The sequence below is a fragment of the Ambystoma mexicanum genome, chromosome 3q, assembly GCF_040938575.1.
Source record: "Ambystoma mexicanum isolate Mex_15411 chromosome 3q, UKY_AmexF1_1, whole genome shotgun sequence".
In the NCBI taxonomy this organism is placed as follows: Eukaryota; Metazoa; Chordata; class Amphibia; order Caudata; family Ambystomatidae; genus Ambystoma; species Ambystoma mexicanum.
Window position 1 is genome coordinate 1,102,319,209 of NC_090926.1, and position 23,909 is coordinate 1,102,343,117.

The 23,909-nt window shown below is 45.2% G+C and overlaps 1 protein-coding gene across 1 annotated transcript; it reads right to left on the reverse strand.

Annotated features, from left to right (window-relative positions):
* Positions 1-8,707: 8,707 nt before the first annotated feature.
* Positions 8,708-22,258, reverse strand: LOC138581964 (resistin-like). The gene is made up of 4 exons (XM_069652875.1): positions 22,186-22,258; positions 20,786-20,924; positions 18,486-18,563; positions 8,708-9,437 (listed from the first exon to the last, which is right to left on the reverse strand). Exons 1-4 carry the CDS (start codon positions 22,195-22,197, stop codon positions 9,304-9,306), a joined length of 363 nt encoding a protein of 120 aa, XP_069508976.1. The 5' UTR covers positions 22,198-22,258; the 3' UTR covers positions 8,708-9,303.
* Between the last annotated feature and the right edge of the window lie 1,651 nt (positions 22,259-23,909).

Sequence of the window (23,909 nt, forward strand, 5' to 3'; positions counted from 1 at the left end):
TGAAATATGTCACTGGGCTCCACAACATATGAAGATGGAGTACAGAAGGAAAAGCAGTGCTTTCCTGAAGGAAACCCCAAAAGCTGGGTGCTACAATTCACTTAGTATAAGAAACCATTGTGAACTTACAATGTCCTGAAAAGCTGAAAGCATTAAGTGATTTCCACACTAAAAGTGGCTCTGTGGATTTGTCAAAATCTGGGCGCAGTACCCTCGGCCGCCTGAATGACAGCTGTCAGGGGCCTGCAGGATTAAAACTTTAACCATATATAAACTAAAATCAAATGTTTGCAAGCTACGAGGCCTGTTATTGAGAGTAACCCATGTTGTAATTGTTTGGATTCCATGGTTTAAAATTTTTAAGAAGTATTCAGCTATTTTAGTATTTTGATCCCACAAGTTTGTTGTATGTTAAGGGAAAAATGCAACAGAATTAACATTTAAATTTAAGCCTGGCTAAAGCAACCAAACTGGAATAACAGCTTTCCTCACAGAAGCAAGGCCTCCCCCCTCCACCTCCTTGCATCAGGAAATCAAACCTAAATGATAATTATAGGGTGTGGGAAGAACCTGGGCAGCACTGGGAAAGGAAACAATGAACAACTGCCAAGCAGGAAAGGCTAGGTGTGAGGATCGTAAAAAGGCCCCTGTCATAGGGAGGAGACTGCTCCTGAACTGAAGGGAGACAGAAAGAGGCGGAGACAAACAGCCATCTGTGGCTAAACATTCACAAAGAACAGTTTGTTTAAATACATATAACTCGCCACTGAAAATTGTCACAAACACAAAAATAACAGAATTGTAAATCTAATTTTTGGCTGCATATTTCAAGAGGCGGAAAGATCGTGTAACATATTGTGGAAGGAAACGGCAGAAAATGTGATTTTATACCAAATGTATTTCTGCTAGAAGTATGAAACTTTATACATGTGTGCCCATATTATCGCACACTTGTAGAAATTTGCTGATCAATTGGACATTGTGTTCTTGATGAAAAGGGCGAAATTCTGGGAAAAGCAGACACAAGATCACACCGCTATGGGGTTTGGAGGAGTAGCTGCTGTACAAAATATGTAATCTGTATATGTGGTTGTTATAGAGGGTGCTGCGAGAGCACCAACCCACACCGTCAGCCGCCTTGGGTGCATATCGGAAAGCAGCACCAGGCTCCTCAGGGCCCCCCGCTGCCATTATGAAACACGCAGCATTTTTGGAGCCGAAGCCACAGCTCGCCACAGCAACGCCGTGCAAATCAGCTGCTCAGCTAATATCAGCTGATGCATCCTCCGCGCCTGCCAGCCCCTCCTCTCCCTCTTTAAAGGGAGAGGAGGCCAACCACCAGGCAAAGCCGCATCACGGCAAAGGCCATCAGGAAAGGCCTCTGCCACTCTCCGCAGCTCTGCTGCGAGAGCACCAACCCACGCCGCCTGCCGCCATGGGTGCACATCGGGAAGCAGCACCAGGCTCATCAGGGCCCCCCGCCGCCATTATGAGACACGCGGCATTTTCGGAGCCGAAGCCTCAGCTCACCACAGCAACGCCGTGCAAATCAGCTGCTCAGCTAATATCAGCTGATGCTTCCCCCGCCCTGCCAGCCCCTCCTTTCCCGCTTTAAAGGGAGAGGAGGCCAACCACCAGGCAAAGCTGCATCATGGCAAAGGCCATCAGGAAAGGCCTCTGCCACTCTCCGCAGCTCTGCTGCGAGAGCACCAACCCACACCGTCTGCCGCCTTGGGTGCACATCGGGAAGCAGCACCAGGCTCATCAGGGCCCCCGCCGCCATTATGAGACACACAGCATTTTCGGAGCTGAAGCCCCAGCTCGCCACAGCAACGCCGTGCAAATCAGCTGCTCAGCTAATATCAGCTGATGCATCCTCCGCGCCTGCTAGCCCCTCCTCTCCTGCTTTAAAGGGAGAGGAGGCCAACCGCCAGGCAAAGCCGCATCACGGCAAAGGCCATCAGGAAAGGCCTCTGCGACTCTCCGCAGCTCTCAGCTGCTCGAGGCTGCCGGACTACGGCACTCACCCTGCACAACAAGGTAAGGGTCCTGCAAGCCACTGCTCTACTGCTACCTTCCCACCTTCACTTGTCTGCAGAAACGAACGCCTCCGCTCACGCCTTCTGTTGGGCCGGAGCGCATCTGCTACCCTGAACTGCTCTCTCAGGAACGCTCGCCTGGGGGCAAGAATGCTGCAGTCCTCCGCACGCCTTGCACCCCTGGATTACCATTCCCAATCCAGTCATCCAAGCACATCCAGCACCTGCATCCGCACCCAGTGCCCAAACGTTCAAGCGTGCTTAAGCCATGTATTGCCTACCTCAAGCGCCCACACCCCACCTCACAACACTCTCAAGTTTCCTCCATCGCCAGCAAGTGATCAGACTAGTGTAAACATTCTGGCCCCCGAACAACAGGCCCTGCCTGCTGTACCTCTCCCAGTGTTTCCCACTGACGTGCCTAATATTGTGTCACTGCCTGTTTCCATGCCTGATGTACCTCACCCAGTGTTGCCCACTGACGTGCCTAATATTGTGTCACTGCCTGTTTCCATGCCTGATGTACCTCACCCAGTGTTGCCCACTGACGTGCCTAATATTGTGTCCGTGCCTGTTTCCATGCCTGATGTACCTCACCCAGTGTTGCCCATTGCCGTGCCTAATATTGTGTCACTGCCTGCTTCCATGCCTGATGTACTTCACCCAGTGTTGCCTACTGCTTTGCCTAGCTCCATGCCCCCTAGCAATGACATTCCACTTAAATGTGCTCTAATCAATGTACACTCCCTGCCAGCTCATGCACTGGATGTACATGATCACATCACCATGGACAACCTTGACCTGCTCTTTCTATCAGAGACTTAAAGACTCCTCCGGCCCCTCCCTCTCCCTTGCCATCCCCTCCGGCTACACCATCTTCAGACAAGACCGGGTAGACCAAAGGGGTGGACGAGTAGCTGTTATCACCAGGGCAAGCTTGCCCTCAGACAGATCGGAGGGCAGCTGAGTCACAACTCACACTACCTCCACCTCAAACTACAGCTCACGCCCAACCATACCATCACACTCCATGTTGTCTATCGCCCACCTGCCCTGGCTTCAGATTTCCACAACGCCATCACCCATGCCCTCTCGGACAACCTCAAAAACTCGTCACAAATTCTGCTCGTAGGCAACCTCAATCTTGGCCTATATGACCCTAGGGATACCAATGCCATGGCCCTGCAGAAAGCCCTATCCACCCTTGGGTTCACCCACGCTATCTCGCAGCCCACACACACCAAAGGTCGCACCCTTGATTGGGTGTCACACCACAACTGTTCCCTCCTGATCTCCGACATCTCACCCGTCCCATGGTCGGACCACCACTGCATCAAATTTGACCTCTCCACTAATGGGCCTCCGATATCAACTATCCCACTCCCTGCTGCTCTCGCGAGAAGCTCACGTAAGGTCACTATGGAAAACAACGCCCCCTACCTCGCGATTCCCACACTTAAACACCCATTCCCTAATGACCCGGAAGTCCTAGCATCCACTTTCAATGAAGTCATCACCTTAGCAGTCGACTCAGTAACCCCGCTCACCCTCAAAAAGGCCAAGAAAGTTAAGCACTCTAACACATGGTTCACTGAGGAGCTCTCAAAGCTTCGATCCAAGAAAAGGGCTGCTCGATCTAATTGCAAAAAACGCTCAAACGATACTACCAAAGCTGCTTTCAAGACTGTCTCCAAAGACTACAAAAGAGCCATCATTCAGGCTAAAGCCTCCTCATATAACACTAGAATTGAAGGCGCCAAGTCAGGAACCCGGAAAATATTTGCTATCTTCCGAGAAATGGAGTCTTCCGCTCCCCCCCCGACCATCCTAAAAGATGACATTTGGTGCAACAAAATCCAAAATGCCATGCTAGACAAATTGGAAACCCTTCACACTAAAATCCTAGCACACCAAAATGCACTTTCCAACCTTTTTGACAACTGTAAGAGCACCACTAGGGTTGAAGCCCCCTCCACCCCCGCACTCATGTTCGAGTTCAAAGATATGAGCGAACTTGAAGTCACTGCCCTCCTTAACTCCATTAAACCATCCAATTGCAAGGGCGACGCCTGCCCAGCGCAGCTCATTAAAGACTGTTCCTCCTCCTTGGTCCCCATCATCACAGCCTTCATTAACTCATCCTTCCGGGCTGGACACATTCCGACTGGACTCAAAGAAGCCTGGGTCAGACCGCTCCTAAAAAAGCCTTCTCTCGACCCCTCAACCCCTGGAAATTACAGGCCCATCACCACTGTGCCTTTCCTGCTCAAAATTCTTGACAAAGCAGCTTACCTGCAAGTTCAAAAATGTATTGAAGACAACCACCTCCTAGGTCTTCGGCAGTCCGGTTTCTGGCCAAGACATGGCACGGAAACAGCTCTGCTTGACCTAAAAAATCAAATGGATGACCTTAGAGACGCGGGCACATCTGCATTGCTCCTACTCCTCGACCTCTCCGCTGCCTTTGATTTGGTGGATCACAAGATCCTATGCCACCACCTCTCCACCGCAGCCAACTTCTCCCCAAGGGCCTGTGCCTGGATAACCTCCTTCCTGCAGGACAGAGTCATGAAGGTTTTTTCAGAATCCTCATGCGCCAACCCCAGCCTCATAAAGTGTGGGGTCCCACAGGGATTGTGCATAGCACCCACACTCTATAATCTATTCACGAGACCACTATTCAAAATTCTTGATGCTCTGGGTATCTCATACACAAATTATGCTGATGACACCCAGGTGCTGATCCCCCTCTCTGGTGACTATATATCTGACCTCAAAACCCTCAATGCCATTTATTCCACAATCCAATCATGGATGGCCAAAAACTGGCTTTGCCTCAACAGCGAGAAAACTGAACTCCTGCTGATTGGGGCCCCTCCACCTTGAGGAAACTAGATGAACAATACCAGTCCTTCACAGTTGATAACATCCCTATCGCTGTGTCCAAAGTTATCCAGACGTTGGGCGTCTACATTGAACCTGACCTATCCATGAACAGACAGGTCAACGCAATTGCATCCTCTGCAGCGTACCACTCTAAACTCCTCAATGCAGCCAGACCTTACCTTTCCCAACCCAACTGCCTCACCATAGCTAGGGCAATCATTGGGTCAAGGTTGGACTACTGTAATGCCCTCCTAGTAGGCACCTCCCAAAAAAACTTGGCCAAACTACAACTAGAGCAGAATAATGCCCTCAGGGCCGCAACCGGCATCTCTAGACGTGACCACATCTCTGAGGCCAGAAGAAAGGTCCACTGGCTCCCCGTCAAGGAGAGAATTACGTTCAAAACTCTCACCACGGCGCACAAGTGCCTGCATGGTCGCGCTACACCTTACCTAGCTCAAAGAATCAGCCTGCACACTCCTATTGGGCCCACCAGAGTGGCCTATACCAACAGAATCTTTGTACCTTCCACCCGCAGAGTGAAAGCGGGCGGTTCAAGATTCCCCAACATGGCAGCCACGCTGTGGAACATCCTTCCCCCGTCCATCAGGGGAATTGACTCCCATGCAACTTTCAGGAAGGCCATCAAAACTATTCTCTTGGTCTAAAACATCCTTGCATTCTGTAACATGATTTTGACAATGTAACTCATGAAAATGTCCGTTGTTAACCGTAACTATTCTCTGTTTTCAAGTCTCTGCTGGGGCTGCATTCTTGTAACCCTGAATCAAGCCTCCCTAAGCCATCTCATAGCGCCTTAATGCCTGAGGGCTACAGTGTGATTTACAAATGCAAATAAAATAAAATAATATGTGTAAATATGTATTGTGTTAAAAGTAGATTTTGTGTTCAAGAGGCTAGGGGTGGACTCTAAGCCTCATAAACCCACACCATGAAAGTGACACACTGTTTTTCTCCTCCTATCAAGGCAGAGAGGAGATTCTGACCAATCCTTGTCAAAGGGGCGAGCTTAGGCTAAATGAGCACACACACCCCCTTTAGCATAGCATAAATAGAGACAGCAGAGGGCAGAAAAAGACAGATTCACCCACTATCCGAATGCTGGTGGAGCACCCTGTTGAAGAACTTTCCATCTTCCTTGCTCCAGACTCCAGAAACTTGGCAAAGCAGAACCCATTGCATAGCTGAACTACTTTCAGCTATGCCTCAATTTCCAGAATCAGAACCAACCCCACAAACCTAAGGGGAACTAAAATACTGCCAGGTTGCGCTGTACTGCTTGCCTGCTGAAATAATTATCATCAGAACCAAAAAGGGCAGATCCAATCCAGTCCTATGCCGTGCAGTGTCCAGAGCGCCTTGACGCTGCCAATCCGATTTGCCCAGCAGTCTGTCCTGACCAGAATCGCTGACCAGAATCCCTGACCGGAATCCCTGACCGTTCCTTTTTAAACATATCGAGTGAGTATCTATAGATAAAACTGTGTCACTAGCATATGTACCTTGCTTAGTCCAATCCCTATCTTAATCCATCCTATCTTGTCTTCAGAACTTGCATTGTTAGAAATATTTTTTAATTGCCTGAACTCTCTATCCTATCCCTCCTATCTTGCTTCTTCGCTAGTGTTGCTAAAACTATCTTTGCGCTGATCTTTTCTCATCTGAAGAAGGTGAGTCCCAGGCAGGCAGTCGCCCTGGTCAAGTGGCTGGTTCTTGTGGGGATTCATTTTATTCATAGTCATCCTATCGTGTTTGAAATCCCATCTGTCACTTTAAAAGCGCATTCCCGTTTTTCCATTCTTGCACCTATCTCAAAAAAACGACCTCCACTAAAACGTCCATAACTTCCTCAGTTTGCCGCGAATTTCGTTTTAGGGAAATTCTTACACGTGTAAAACAGTTTATGATTGCTCCCAACCTTAATTTTCAGATTTCAAATTGTGTATTGGTATTAAATCATTGCTAGTGTTTGTGTGCAACTATCCAAAGTGGCTCCAATAGGAATTATAATACATTTCAGCAATTTAAACCATATTTAGTGTTTTTGCCCAATCCATTCTCCAGATAACTGTAAAAGCCATTCAGACAGCTTGACAGTCAATTCTGTTTTCTCTGTTGTTTGCTGCGGGGAAAGTGGGAGTATTGTCTTGGTTGAATTCTGCCATTCCTAAATACCTGTTCTCCTCCTATCTCTTTATATTGCCTATTGGGGGGTTGAGGGGTGCGCAGGGAGAACCTTTAACCACAGTGCAATCTGTTCTGAACACACACACAAACGTATTATTTCTGTGCTGAATTGTTTGCTCATTATTACTCCTTGTGTATTAAAGAGATTATTCACGGTTACATCACCCCATTGGTGATTATTGTGTACCCATTAAAACATAGTGTGATTAAATTGTAAATACATAAATACATATTTTAACTTTGCAGTCCAGCCTGATTCCTGGTTCAGTGTGACCGTGGGGGGGGGGTTCCAGGAGAGGGGCACGATATGAGTGGTACATCGTTCAGAATAAAATAACTTTTAGACAAAAATAAATAAGGATTTCAGTTGTTCATTACACGCTAGGCATTGACTTGGGTGTGTGCAGGATTGAAATCACTTACATCTCCCTTCAGAAAAAGAAAAGAGATATCACCAACTAAAGGACCTGCAAGTTCCTTACAAATCAACATGGCTGGGCTTCCTTGAGGCAGATGGTTAGCTTTGTGTGTATCTTAAAGGCATATGGGCATAAGGTACGTATGTGCTGTTTGGGATTGCTGTTCATTCCACGGCAAATACAACAATCCTTCATTGTGGGGATTGTCCTTCGGTTTTGTTTATGGGTTTGTTCTTATTAGCTGTCCGCAATCTCCGTCTCTCCTAGCATACACTGCACAATTTGTTTATTCTTCTTTAGTGTTGGGTAATAGGTGACGCTGAAAGCCCTACCTTTTAGCTGAAACTATTGTCATGGTAATGAGAGCTGGATATGAATGAGGGCTTCAAGAGATGAGCATGAGGGCTTCCTAAGCGATGACATAAGAGGATGGATATTTAGCCTGTAGGTGTTTGGTTTGTGTCCATCCATACAACACCCATCTGTAGTTTAAACCTATGTCAATTGCCACCCATTCCCACCTATCGCCACCCAAAACTACACCCCTTTTGCACGCCTGTATTGGGAATCGAATTTGGCAGCCAATTTTATTCCAAGATGGCAGACCCATATGAAAATAAGTTCAAAAGGTAACCTACTTGTTTTTTTATACCTAAAATATATAAACAGGTGCTTTAGACAGGATTACTTTTTTATTGTATTGCAATTATAAGACAATTTACCATTGAAAACCAGTGAGCCTATTGTCTCATTGAAAATTGCCATTCACTTGCTGACAGTGTCAGTCTAGTATTATTTGTGAATGTGGGGCTCCTTTATGTAAATAATGTGATGTAGGCAGTCCTTGGTTGGATGTGGCATGTGTTAGTCATGTAAGCACCATTTCATTGGATGTGGAGTGTATGCTTGTTTCGACAAGATAGCCATTTTGTGAGAACATTGTGAATGAGAGGTAAGGCTTTTTGTTTATTTGTTAAACCACATGGGCCCTTTCAAGCTGAATTAGTGTTTCTTCATGTAAGTATTACTGAGCATATATATATCCAGAAGCTGTATGGCATAAGTGTAAAGTATATGACTTTAAAGTAAAAGCAGCTTTTAGAACACAGGGTGTATCAAAATTTGATGAGCCTAATAAGACCAGAAAAATAGACGTTCTAGTATCATAGTCTGTTTTAATCACAAAGTTACATTGTTATCATCACAATCACTATTTCAATGGATTCCCTGCTAATCCTCACAGAGTCAGATATACAATTCTAAGAGAACCTTTGTTTCAGTCGCAAAGTACCCATTGTTTAGTTACAGTCTCAATGATATATACAAACACTTATCATATTTTCCATCATAGATGAGGTATATTCTTTGATACTCCTTGTTCCAATCTCAAAGTCCCTAATAATCACAGTTGTAGGACCCTTGCATCCTAACATTACCCACTGCAAAGTGACAAATATATTGTTCTATTAAAATAATATTTTGTAATGAATACCTTGAAATAAATCCTTACAGATGCCCATTCAAAAAAGAAAACAATTATATTATAATGTTGTATAATGAAATGTCAAAAGCAAACAAAAACTCAAAACAGAACACTATTGGCTTTGCCAATGCTTGTTTTATATTCTGTCTATTTCTATGTTGTATAGGACTGGCCCAGTGGCTTTGTAATGCAAGGAAATTATCGAGTTGGTATTTATTGGAAACATATAAAAATAGGTTGTACAAAAAAGAAAAGCCGGTGGTTCCGCTTATTTTGAAGCAATCTTGCAGCAGCGAGAATTTGTCCAGTCCATATTAGCGCACTGGCAGTGACATGTTATTTGGTTCTGTACGTCCCACGACCCACATCCGGATCCACAGGCGCAGCCGGTAACAGTATAATCTGCAAGGGACAGAAGAGCAATGTGTTAGACGTGGGCAGCTCAAAGGTACAATAGAGATTCAGGTTCAGAAGAAGGCTGGGTGGCCACGGTGGATTTCACTAACATAATACTCCCCATACAGCCTGAGTTTATCAAATGGTCTATAGCCTGAGTTTATCAAATGGTCGGCCATCAGAGTGGAAGAGCCCGTCAGTGATTTAAAAGAAATACACACAGCTTGTCTTCAGGGGATAGGCACAGGTATGCATAGCCTCTTGTCTGTAGGACTGAACTGGTACAGACTTTCAGAGCCTCTCTACTCTAAGACTGAACCAGCATTGCACTGGTACAGACTTGCAGAGCCTCTCACCTCTACGACTGAATCGGCATTGCAATAGTACAGACTTGCAGAGCCTCTCACCTCCAAGACTGAATCGGCATTGCACTGGTACAGACTTGCAGAGCCTCTCACCTCTAAGACTGAACCAGCATTGCACTGGTACAGACTTGCAGAGCCTCTCACCTCTAAGACTGAACCGGCATTGCACTGGTACAGACTTGCTGAGCCTCTCACCTCTAAGACTGAATCGGCATTGCACTGGCCCAGGAATGCAGAGTCTCTCACCTCTAAGACTGACCCGGCATTCAACTTGTACAGGCATGCAGGGCCTCGGTCCTCAAGGACAGAACAGGTTCTGGGCTAGCCCTGGGGGTCACAGCCCTACACTATAGAACTATATGGGTTTGGGATTGTTGAAGGTATTCAGAGCCCCTCACCTATATATCTGTCCAAGCTAGGGATTGGTGCAGCTATACAGAGCCTTTCACTTCTAAAACAGTACAGGCTTTGGATTGGCATAGGGATGAAAAGCCAATTGACCTTAGAACTGGCTGGGGTTTTGGATAAGTGAAGGTATAGTGAGTCTCTCGCCTCTGTAACTGTGCAGGGTTGAGATTGGTGCAGGTATATTCTCACCTCTAGAAATGTACAGGTTTTCGATTGGTACACTTATGCAGAGCCTCTCACTTGTAGAATTGTGCAATCATTGGATTAGTACAGGTATGGAGAGATGCACACCCATAGAACTGTATGGGCCTTATATTGGTGCAGTTTTTCAGAGCCTCCCATCTCTACAATAATACAGGGTTTGGATTGTTGTGGGAATGCAGAGCCTTTCACTGATAGAACTGTAAGGACTTTGCATTGGATTGCAGAAACTCCATTCTAGAACTGTACAGGTTTGAACTGGTGCATGTATGGCTAACCGTACACCTCTACAATGGTACATGCATTGGATTGGTGCAGGGAGGAGACCCATTACATTGTGTAGTATAAGGTATATGTTAATAAAATGCTGAAAAGTGTGAGGATTTGGCTTGAAGCTGTATATGATAGCAGAATATATTATCATGCATAGCCTCTCCCTTCTAGAGCTCTACATGTATTGGATACGTGCAGGCAGACAGAGCCTGTTTCCTCGGCAGCTGTGTATCGTGGGATGGAACAGGTCTGCATAAGTTCCCATCTCTATAACAACACAAGCTTTTCACATGAAGGTATAGAGCTCATGATGCGTCAAGAACTCTACATGCTGTGGATTGGTGCAGGCAGAGCATGTTGCCACTGTAGCTGTATATGGTGGAATGGAACAGGTCTGCATATCCTCCCACCTCTACAACAACACAAGCTTTTCATGTGAATGTATAGAGCACATGATGCGTCTAGAACTCTGCATGCTGTGGATTGGTGCAGGCATGCAATCTCGCAATTCTAGAGCTCTACATTTTTTGGATTAGTGCAGGCAGGTGAGCCTGTTGCCACTGTAGCTGTGTATCGTGGGATGGAACAGGTCTGCATATCCTCCCACCTCTATAACAACACAAGCTTTTCACGTGAAGGTATAGAGCTCATGATGCGTAAAGAACTCTACATGCTGTGGATTGGTGCAGGCAGAGCATGTTGCCACTGTAGCTGTATATGGTGGAATGGAACAGGTCTGCATATCCTCCCACCTCTACAACAACACAAGCTTTTCATGTGAAGGTATAGAGCACATGATGCGTCTAGAACTCTACATGCTGTGGATTAGTGCAGGCATACAATCTCCCAATTCTAGAGCTCTACATGTTTTGGATTCATGCAGGCAGGGAGAACCTGTTTCCTCTGCAGCTGTGTATGGTGGGATGGAACAGGTCTGCATATCCTCCCACCTCTCTCTTTTCCTATCTCCTTCCCTCCTCCCCTTACTTTCTTCTATGCACTTACTCTATCAGAATTGTCCACAGACCAAGTATGATAGCCACCTCGTCTGTCTCCTCCCCTAGTTTGTCCACCCCCCCTCCAGCACTATCTGAAATGTCATCGCCCTAGTACAATAGTCCCTTCTTTTGTTCCTCCCCACCTTTCTGCAACCCTCTCCCTCACCTTTCGTTTATTTCCATAAATGTCGTCAGGCCTAGAGTGGTAGTCACCTGTCTGTTTCCATTTCAATCCCACTCTCCCCCTCCCTTCCTTATCTATGTCTTAGCTCTTGCACTATCTGAAATGTCGTCAGGCCGAGTACGATGGTTAATTTCACATCCTTACTGTTCATGGCCTTTAAGAATGTCAATGTATTTTCCCTTGTTCCCTCCCTTGCCTTGAAGTGCTTTGAAACACATTGTGTATAGGCACTATATAAATAAACTATCATATCATACAACAACACAAGCTTTGCATTTGAAGGTATAGAGCACATGAGGTGTGTAGAACTCTACATGCTGTGAATTAGTGCAGGCATGCAATCTCCCAATTCTAGAGCTCTACATGTTTTGGATTGGTGCAGGCAGGCAGAGCCTGATGCCTCTGTAGCTGTATATGGTGGAATGGAACAGGTCTGCAGAACCCCCACCCCCCACCTCTACAACAACACAAGCTTTGCATTTGAAGGTATAGATAGCATGCTGCGTCTAGAGCTTTACATGCTGTGGATTGGCGCAGGTATGCAATCTAGCAAATCTAGAGCACTACATGTTTTGGATTGGTGCAGGCGTACATAGCCTCACACCTCTATAACTGTACAGTCTTTGGATTGGTGCATATATGCCAAGCATCTCACCTCTACAATGGTATGGCCTTTGCATTGCAGCGGATTAGCCGAGCCTCACACTTCTAGAACTCTGCATGCTTTGTAATGGGATAGGCAAACAGAGGCCCGCTCACCTGTAATTTACATATTTCGGAATGCCACTGCTATCTTCTCACCTCAGGAACAATACAAGCTGTGCATTTGCAGGTGTAGAGCGCCTGCTGACTCTATAACTGTACATGTTTTGGATTGGTGTAGGTATGCAGAGCCTCTCACCTCCACAATTTTACAGGCTTTGCATTTGAAGTTATCTCTTTTACTCTACATGATTATGATCTGTGCAAGGGTGCAGAGCTCCTCATGTCTAGAATGCTACGTTCATGGATTCATGACGACATCAAGAGCTTCTCTCCTCTCTAACTGCTCATACTTTGGATTTGTGCAGGATTGAAGAGCTTCTCACCTCTAGAATGGTATGGACGTTGTACTGCGCAATTCTGCAGAGCCTCCCATGTCTAGAACTCTACATGTCTTGTATTATTACAGTTATACAGAGCCTCACCCCTAGTGCGGCCCCTGTGCTGCCCTCTGGGGATGCCCTGTGAGGATTGGGACTGATTGTTACCTCATGAGGTTCCCTGTTTCTGGTAATAATTTGAACCCCTTTGGAAACCTTGGACCCGAAAGCGATGAAACTTGTTGTTTCCCCTCTGTTCAGAGGGTTTATTGGTGAGTTGACCAGGAGATTTTAGGGTCTCATACTCATCCTTTGCCGTTTTTAAAGCTTCCTCCACTGCCTTGCCGAATAGGACGTTCGGCTCTACGGGTTGCTTGGGTTTCAGGTTTGAACCCCGACTGCCTCAGCCAAGCATGATGCTTAATCACAGTGCCTTTGGCGATTAACCTTCCAGCATTATCTGCTGCATCAAAGTTTGTTTTTAGCATGCAGCCTGATACAGATCTTCCATCTGCTGCTATTTGAGCCAGCTGACTCTTTAAGGGTTCGGGTGCGGAGGATACAAAAGTGGATACCTCTTCCCACTGATGGCAATTGTAGCTTGCCAAAAGGGTGGCACTGTTGGGAATACGTGCTTGATAGGGAGACGTGGAGGCAACCTTTCTACCCAAAGTGTCTAGTCTCTTACTCTCCTTATCAGGAGGTGCTTCCGAAGAAGCATGCAGTGTACCTGCCCTTTTTCTGGTGGTTGTTACTAGAAGGGAATCCGTTTTTTATTGGCCCCTAATGTACAGCGGATCAGAGGGTGCGGCTGGAACAATTTCTCGACTCGCGGGTTAACCGCTCGAGTGAGATTAGGGGTTACTAGCAAGGGATCAATCCTACGCTGAATGGATTTTAACAAAGGGATAGCCTGAGTAATGGCTCTTTTGTTTCCTAGGATTTCTTCAGCGAAATCCATATCTTCTTGGACCCCTTGTGTGTCAATATGAAAATGGGCAGCTGCCTTAGCGAGTAGTCATTGAGGAGAGGTTGATTATCAACAGGTGAGTCATGTACCGGGGGGGTCTTTAGGAATCGGGGAGTCAAGGTTGTAGGCTTCGGCCTCATCTTCCTCCTCCTCCTCCTGGTCCTTGTCATCCCCATAATAAGAGACCCCTGTCTGGTCATCCACCAACTGTGGTTCTGTTTCATCACAATATGAATCAGGGTGGTATGCATCGACCTTAAAGGAGACTGTGATCAACCCTTGAGTTGGAGCATTAGAACTGAGTTTCTTAGCAGGGGGCTGAGAGGAACTAGGTAGTGCCTTAGACACCGAAGGGGCAGAGGTAGCAGGGGTGTTGGAGTAACTATGAAAATAATTAGGGTCCTTCTCATAGAAGTCAGCAATGAATGACATCCTTCTCATTTCCTATCAATGTGAGCTGAGGTCTAGTCCTTAGAGCTAGGAATCACAACAACATGTTCTGGTTCCTCATAAGTGCCCATATCATGAGCAGTGGGAGGAATGAGCTTAACTTTAGCGGTAGGATCAGGATACCTTGGACTTCCCTATAGATTTAGGGTCTTTCTGCTTCTCCTTATGAACATGGTGTTTTGAAGATGATTTTTTATGTTGTTTATCCACATTCCCATGACTAGAGGAGTGTTTCCCAGTTTTTTTAGGGGCCTCTGAGGGATTTTATACCTCACATCGACATACGGATGTCGTATTCGAGGAAGGACGTTGAATATCGGGTGTAGACGCTATGCGTCTTGGCTGTGTAGGATAGAGGGCGGAATCGTCATCAGACGATTGGGCCTGAGGAATATTGATAGTGTGACACCTTTGTCAACCGAAGACGGTTGGCCTTTGCCATGAGGCAAATGCGAACGGGAACACCCAGAGGACACAGATTCGTTGGACCGCTCTCTTGGTCTCTTCCGTTGCCGTTCGCTCGACATGCATGTTGAGTCGTGACCGGGGCTGATGTGCTTAGTGGAGGTAGTAAGTGTAGCGCTTTTGCCACTGGGTGTTGTCCCCACAACATGGCTGCCGGGGTCGGGGGCCTGCGCGTGGGTGTGCGAAGTCATCCCTCTGCCCTCGCTGTCCGATTCGGCTGCGTTGCTGCCATCGCTGAATGTCCCCTCCACTTCCATGGCCTCTAGCTGCCTGGTGTAGTGGGCCCAGCGTTTAGCTGAGCGGTCTTTAAGGGTTTTCGGCTTGAAGAGTTTGCAAGCTCGACAGGTAGCCTCGGGATGGTCTCGTGGGAGACACAGATTGCACGTATTGTGCTTGTCTACCCAGGGAAACTTCCTGTTACACTTTGGGCAGAACTTAAATGGAGTACTCTCCATGTGTTGTAGAATGGCAGCGGGCGGGTATATGTAGGAAAGAAACTGGGAAAGAAGCCTGTATGCCCACCCCCCACTCTCCCTACTGTATAGGGCCGAGGACAGAGGCCTTCCAAGGCCTGAAGTCTGTCATGGCACGCCCCGACGGCTGGCTTCCTCGATCTTCACTTGCGTCGATCTTCTGCATAGTGTGGAAGTGAACGGGGAAGTTTTCTAACGGTATTAGTAAGTATAAACATCTAAAGCCGAGAGAACTCCACAACATGCGTCTGACTAGTATGCCTGAAAAAAACAATCTGAGGGTCCTACACGCGTGAGGGACCATGGGTATAGGGTACGTCACACTAGTGATAGTATTACTGGCACGCCCTGGTTAGACGCCCCTTTTCGAGTTTCGAAAAACAAACTGTAATACTCCGCAGCTTCCACTAGATGCCGGCCTATGCACAGCATGTGATCTAAGCAGATTTCACAAGGCTCAGATATATATATATATATATATATATATATATATATATATATATATATATATATATATATATATATATATGATATACATAAGGACAAGTAATGAATGGATGATTCCACTACACATTATAAAGCAGTGCTGAACAAAGCAAGAAGTCCTCAATGTTCAGTGTGTCGCAGTTACAAAATCAAATAAATTAACAGAATGAAGCTCAGCTAATGGAGATGACTGAGCCAAAGAAGTCAAGGTCTTATCAAACTGGAATTGGCTGACATTGGATACAATTTGTGTGAAGTAACAGAAACTCCTGTTCAGAAAGGTCAAACAAAACAAAAGACGTTAGAGGACTATTGGATCATAAAATCAAATACATGAAAGGCTCCATTTCCTGGTGTCCAGTCACGTGGTAGAAGAAAGTTGGATGATCGAGGTGGTCACACCTATGCATGGAAGCAGGCAATGCCCATACATCTTAAAAATTCTCAGAGCACAGTACAAACCCAAGGCCAATCTTCAAAGTACAAATTGACACTGGACCATTGAGGTGATGATGGATTGACACAGTAATTGGTGGGAAGCTAGTGTTAAAATGAGCTTATCCGCACCTGGTAGTTCAGCCTGCATGCTGCTAGATGTAGGTGGGAAAGTACAGATGGGGTTAGAAGGAAACCAATTGTAGGGGACCACATACTTAAGGGTCCTATAGTTTGTGTAGCCAATGGGATGTCATACATTTAGTGACGTCTGTAGTGGCCATTTTGAGGGGAGGGCTTAGTTGCCCCACCTGATATTAATTATCTTATCACCTTCCTCCACTGTTCTATACAGATATGGAACCTATACTTAGATATGCATGTAGAGCCAATCACACCCTCTGTTAGGTTTTTATAGTCTGCCACCTGCATCGCTTTTTGACAGAGAGGTCTGCAGTGCACCCCCTGTTCATTGGACACTGGTCTCTGACCCCTCTGCTGCTTCACCATCCAAGGATACCACACGCTGCCAAGCTGGATGCCAAAAAGACTCTGGGGACCTGTGCAACAATATTGCTACAGTTCATGACCTGGACACAGCTTACTGTTTGACACCTCCAAGTTGTGAACTGCATAAGAAGCTTGACAGCAAGTTACTGACCAGATGACTTCCACAATGAACCTGAGTCCAGCTGGGAAGACGTGAACCAAGATGTTTCGCTATTTTCAATCTATGCTCAGCTTGTTTGGCCCAGATCCTGACCTCAATACTGGCAGTGGGACTGTGAAAGCCGGGCACTGAGCTGCCAAGATACCCCAGATAGTAGCAAAGAATCAAACCTGCATACTTTGCTGCTGACTCCAACACTAACCCAGCTTAGCATCAATATTGTCTCCTGCTCAGTCAATGAGCCATCGCTTGGCTACTACCAGAATACTAAGGTAGTGCAGCAATGTATTAAGCCAGGAAAGTTCTGATTACTATCAGGAGATTCAATGCAACACTGTGCAGGCCCTGATGTGCCCAGGTGAGCCCTAAAAATGCAGTCACCCCATTGTTGACCTATTGAGCTATATTTAAGGCTTCCACGTAAAGCCTTGGTGATCTCATTGAATAACACTATGTGTATCGCATTGTTTCATTGACAGTAATCATTTTGTGGCAATTTACTATGAAGTAATTACTTTGAAATGTCTTTGAAAACATATAGGTATTTGTGCTGTAAGGGCTAAAAGGTGATGGAGTAGGGGAAGTAATGAAGGGGGAGAGTGGGCATGGGGGGACCTATACAAAAACAAAATTGAAGAACAACTTCTAAGTAATTACTTCATAATAAATTACCACAAAGAAATTGCTGTCGACGAAATGACATGGAACCGAGATATAACATATTTGAATCATTCCTCTGAACATCATTTGAAGTCAAGCTTAGAATATGCAACCCTGTGTCTTGTAATCTGTCCTCCAGTCCTGAGCACCTGCTCTTGGTTGCTTGACCACGACTACCAGTGTGAGAGCAAAAGACCCCTAACGGAGCCCCACCCGCCTATCCTGTGAGTCACATTCAGTTTGGAGGCAAGTTGTCCTTGGAAAGCTAGTCTCTTTCATGGACAGTGTGTCAAGCATGAAGTAAAGTCCTCCCCTACAGGAAACCCTGGATAATTGGGGGATGGGTTCAACCTGTAATGTTAGCTGACAGGGTGGAGATCAATTCCATTTTGGGAGAGCAGCAAGCCAGGCATCATCATGATTTCCTGAAATTGGCAGTTACTCTTCACTTACAAACCTGTTGCAGATCTCAGCCATTGGTCTGCAACCTTTGGCTATACAAATATGTTGGAATATAACTCCCATAATTTCTAACAGCATAGTCAAAAGTCAGATATCAGAGGAATTGTAGTGCCAAACATCTGTAGAACAAAAGGTTGCAGACCCCTGATCTAGGCTATGTATGGTCTGGGCTATCAAAGAATCCAAAGAAGAGCTGTATAGATTGACTCTGCACACAGGTGGGTGGGTCCTTAGACGCAGCAATGAGCATGTGAATCAAGTGTGATGGGTGAACGGGGCTAGGTCACATTTTAAAATGGTTCAAGACAGAGCCGGGTTGGGTGCACCCTTTATAAAAGGACATTTCAGATCACCCTAATATTGGACTAGAAACATGTGAAAACATGAGCTAAACAAAAGGGTGACACCATGCAAATCCCGCCTCCACCCCACAAAATTGCTTCTGCGGCCACTATGAAGTCTGTCTTCTCACCTGAAGGGCAGTGGGCGAAAGACCCTTTTGTGGTGATATCCACGCAATCCAGCTTGATGCGTCCCAACATGGTGGATGCTGAAAATCAAAAGAAAATAATCGCCTTATCACAACATTCATTGAAGTATTGGGCACAGAGTGACTAGGAGACTGGATGGGTGGGCATGTGGTAGGATGGGTGAAGGGCTGTTTACAGAGGGTGGTGGGTGTGGAGAGAGTGGAGGACCAATGTACAGATGGTAAAGTTGTGTGATTTACACAAATTAGACAGATAAATCTCATATCACATCTCCTGCCCTCTAATGACCTCACAGGAAATGACATCATGGGAGTGAATAAAAAGATACTGCATTAAGAATACAATTCATTTTAGAAAATGAGTAAGTACATTGAGGGGGAGCGTACTGAAGGGGCAGGATGTGGAGAGAGTGTGGATAGTTGTGGCCAGTGCACATATAGGATTAATGTAATGGGTGCAGTGAGGATGGGAGGGTGAGTGCAAAGAAAATTACATCATCTGAGTGTATGAAAAGTACTGAATTAAGTGTCAAATACATTTTTAAAAATAGTGAATGCAAAGAGTGTGAATCTGTGGGTGCAGTGAGCAGGGATGAGCAAGTGAAGCGAGTCCTTTTCACAAGAAGAGCACTGGCACAGTTTTCCTTAGGATGAATAGAGGAACCTCTTTGAAGCTTTCAGTTTGTAAAACTACACAGTTTAATATATAACTTTCACGTCATGCTGACATCCCCACAACTCCTGAGCATAAACAAAATATCTATAACAAGGATACCCCACATGCAAGGCACTTTCCAATATGCACCGAAAATGAAATGGGGCAGATCTTTCCCCACTATAAGGAGCCAAGACTGTGGGCCTGATTACGACCCGGGCGGTAAGGGTTTACCGGTACCGGTAAGGGCACCGGTACCGGTAATCCCTTTGTGACCTATTACGAGTTCCCTTGGTGGGTCCTCCCTTAACGCCTAGTTTTACCAGGTGTTAAGGATGGGACCCGCAAAGGGACTTTGGTGCTAATAACGGTACCACAATTTGCGTTACCGTTATTAGCGCCTTCCCCATTCCCATTGAGCCCTATCTGGGCTCAATGGGAATGGGGAAGGGCCCTGGTGAATGGGGAATTACCGCCCTGCCAACCCTGGAATGGGGCGGTAATAGCTCCATTCACCAGGGCGGAGTCAGTGAAGTTTTGGAGGTTGCTATAGCGCTAATAGCGCCATGGTTACCTCCAACCTCGTAATGACCCCCTGTATCTGTACTACCTAGTCCACTATTGCATAAGCATTTACCCTTCCATGGCTTAGTGACTGGTAAGACCTTCGACATTCAGCTACACGAGACAAACATGCAGCACCATCTCTATAGGACTTCCAATCCATATTTTGACCATGATGCAGCATGTGGGCTTCTACAACTCAATTTGTCAACAATATCTTCCCATCCTGGACAAAGAGGACCCTAATTACTTGTCATGTGCAACCGCTCTACTACCTTCGATTCAGTGAATCATGAAGACCTCCTGAACACCCTCACCACTTGACTGCACTCCGATGTAACAGTCCTACAACTGTTCTGCTCCCATCTTTCCAACAAATGCTTACTTATCCAGCTGTGCCTAACAGATCCTTGCCCCTTGCCATCTCCAACCTCTGCATGGAAGTTCCAGGGGAACTGCTCACCAACAACAGTGTCAAGGTATACTAATATGAAGATAACATGCAGCTTTCCCTCAACATCAATTGCATCTACACCATTCATCGACTGAAGCACAAGCTCTCCTACCGCCTGAATTTCAAAAGAATCCCTGAAAACTAACAAGCACGAAATTCATTGTCCTAGGAAGCCCCCCCCAAGCAAGCCCAAGTCCGAATTAGGTGGATCGGAAATGGAGCTGCACGGATTGTAAAAGTATATTTTGCATGAATACCGCCTGATAGTAAACGACTGGCCTAAGCACATTCGCATCGCACTATATATTGCATTGAATGAACCTGAAACAGGCTGACTACGCCGCCATTTTGAGTTATCCACCACTTTGCTCACATACTCGTTTACTCAATAACAGTGAGAAAGCTTATAAGTGGACACATCATTGAGCCTTGCGGTTGTGTGATTGAGAGCGCCCATGAAAGAGAAAGTCTGTGGAAGGGAATTTGTGTGTATCTATAAGTGTGTGCATGAGAGTGAGTGACAAAGAGAATACATTAGTTAAGATATTAATACATTAATCTAAGTCTCTCCCTCAAGTTAATGTGTTCACATTGTTCACTCATGCTTACCGATACTGCTAACGAGACTGTTTAGGGAGAGGACATCGCTGAGTGTGCAAGATTCTGGACCCGCAACAATGAAGCCAGGCAGAAGAAATACAAACCCCAGGAATAAGACTGAGTTCATTGCTGCAGAATGTGGTTGTTTCTGAAAAAGAAAATGTATGACAGAGAAGGTAATTCGTCTGTGCAGACATAAAAATGTATGACATTTGTATGCCTTCTGTGCAGGCACACAAATGTATGACACATAAGGTAAGTATTCTGTGCAGGCATAAGAATGTATGACGGATAAGGTAAGTCTTCTTTGCAGGCATGAACATGTATGACACATAGGGTAAGTCTTGTGTGCAGGCATGGGCATGCATGACACATAAGGTACATCTTCTGTGCAGGCAACAAAATGTATAACACATAAGGTAAATCTTCTGTGCAGGCATAAAACATGTATGACACATAAGGTAAATCTTCTGTGCAGGCATGAAAATGTATGACACACAAGGTAAGTCTTCTGTGCAGGAATGAGAATGTTTTACACATACGGTAAGTCTTCTGTGCAGGTATGAACATGTATGACAAATAAGGTAAGACTTCTGTGCAGGCATGTGGGAGCCTATTTTTTGTTTTTTCATGGTTTGTTACAAACCTTTACAAAAATACATAAAATAAAGAAAACAAAGATAATATGAGTATAAACAAAACCTCATTCAAATAGTCATACAATATGATAACATAGACTTCCTAGATCTTCACATGTTCTTAAATTGGAAATGCACTTACATTCATATTGTTAAAATGCTTCTCTCCCAGTTCATCCCAATACAGCAATTATCCATGACATAATCCATATAATGCAAAGACATGGGATGTTATGTGGTCTATTTCGCTTTTACGTGTATGTGTCTCTTAAACACGCAAATGAATTCACCTTGAGAGAAATGTCCGCTATTGAAGGTCCCTGTCCTGCTGGCGTGTCCTATATATACTCGGCAGCAGCTATAATAAGAGGGTGATGAGCCCCATTTAGGATGTCGACACTGAGCGGTGTTTAGAGTGTATACAGCAGACTGCTCTTGATATACACGTGTGTAGGTGTCACTGACACTGCAAATGATTGATTGCCAACAGCACATGCAGGAAGACTTCTCCAGTCACAATTGAAGGGTGAGTTGTTCTGTGAGTGATCTGTCCCACATCAGTGTGAATAATGCCACGTGCGCGTGGTCTTAATGGGAATCAGGAGGTGTTTTCCCGCAAGCTCCTAATGATAAGACATAATGCTTGTGTCTCAGCAGGGTCCATTCGGCACTCTCTAGTAAACCAGTGAGGCGCTTTAGGGAAAGGGAAGCCCACTTTGCTCAAACTAAGGGAAACATGGCATGGCGTTCTGCCGATTTCGGATTGCATACCTCTGTCGGCATAATGTCAGTATATTTCCTGATGGTGGTTTTTTTCGTTCTTTTCAGTGAGCGGGGTCCATCAGTGCCTAATAAAGGAATTGCAGAGAAGTGAAGACATAAAGATTCAGCAGAACAAGAAATATGAAGTGTGACAGTGTCCAGCTCCTGATGATGTTGTCTAGGCACTAGGCAGGCCAATGACAAGAAACAGGCCGAGGATAAAAGCTTGAAGTAAACACTTGCCCTATACTGTTTACACAGTGTGTCCCTCATTAAAGAGGACAATTGTAACAGAAATAAATCTAAGGTTCATGTTTTTTTTTTTACTTTCTGAAGTCACATGATGGTTGGGTCAGGAACCTTTAGTGCAAGTGAAGTCATTTTTTAAAGCATTTGAGTTTTGGGAAAACATTTGTTAGTGAGAAATTGTATTAACAAAACTATTTGTGTAACTTCTTTATATTACATTAAAATTGTATGGTTACAATATTCTTTGAGCAATTTCTTGAATTACTGGGAGAGGTCTCACACTATTTTTGAACCAACATTGGTACTGAAACCTGTTTTGTTTATAGTTAAACTGATCTGTCAGCATGAAGTTGGGGATATGCACATATTTTTAGAACGACTCTCCTTTTATCCACAAGAGTTCAGAGCATTCTTCAAATAAGTGTTTAAGAGTGTCTATCATCCCATCCATGTTCCAAAATCGACACCTCCTAGAGACAATCGGCACCTATTTGAATCTTGTTCACATGAAAAGACCTCTGTGATGACTGTTTTGAAACAGTTTTAAGTATTTTGGAAGCTGATTCAGATGTTGGTTGTCATAACCCGATTGAGAATTTTTTTTTTTTCTTCAATCGGGTTTATCCAATCAAGTAACCAATACCTTTTTTTAATGTATTGAGGTTGCAGAATTAAGTCCTCTTTAGTTGCATTTACTTTAGCCAAATCCACCGTGCAAAAGCAGATCCATTCATTCAAAACTAAACAATTTCTCTGTCCTGCCAGGACAGACAATTCTGTAAATAATGAATTTGGAGATGTATAACAATCCTTCATTCCACTACACTGAGAGCCTATTAGGGACATGATTCAGCAGCGCGCGCGCACGTGTGTGTGTGTGTAGTATATACTACTCTCAATGGCATGAGTAGTCAGTGTGAGAGTTGCATCCAAGCAATGTGTCGGTTATACTACACATGATGTTTTGAGCGATAGTCCATGATGTTGACCACTCTTCAGTTTCTAGTCGTTCTGTTCTCTCTGTACTCTTTGCACATTCCCTGCCCAACACACAATTCATGAACCTAGACATAACCCTCATGTAATTCACTCTTCGCGCTTCAGACTCTGGGATGCTGTTCTCTTGTCTCTAAAACTGATATTCTTTTGCATCTGTGAAACCTGACTGTGCCATGATGACAAAGATACTCCATCTGCTCTTACATATACACAGTCTTCCTTTCTGCACTATCCTAGATTTTCTCATGTGTGTGTTGGTGTTCTCTACTTTTCCATTATCGTTGATTTCCTGCTCCACATGTTCCTAAACTTCCCTCATTTTTATCTTTTCAGTTTCTTTTTAAGCCGAGTGCTGTACAGAGTGTGGGTAGCCAGCGTTTGGGCAGGCATCTTTAAACAGTAGCGCATTCATGGGAGTTGTGGTCTGTGCAGCGGTATGTGGTGACCATTGGAATTAGTGCTTGACCAAGTGTTGTTGAAAAAGC

Excerpts from the sequence above, each read along its gene's own strand:
- LOC138581964 (XM_069652875.1), bottom strand. Across the intron at positions 18,564-20,785 it reads CAGTCTCGTTAGCAGTATCG|CATCCACCATGTTGGGACGC; the intron begins GTAAGCATGAGT and ends TTTGATTTTCAG. Across the intron at positions 9,438-18,485 it reads TTTCGCCCACTGCCCTTCAG|ATTATACTGTTACCGGCTGC; the intron begins GTGAGAAGACAG and ends TGTCCCTTGCAG.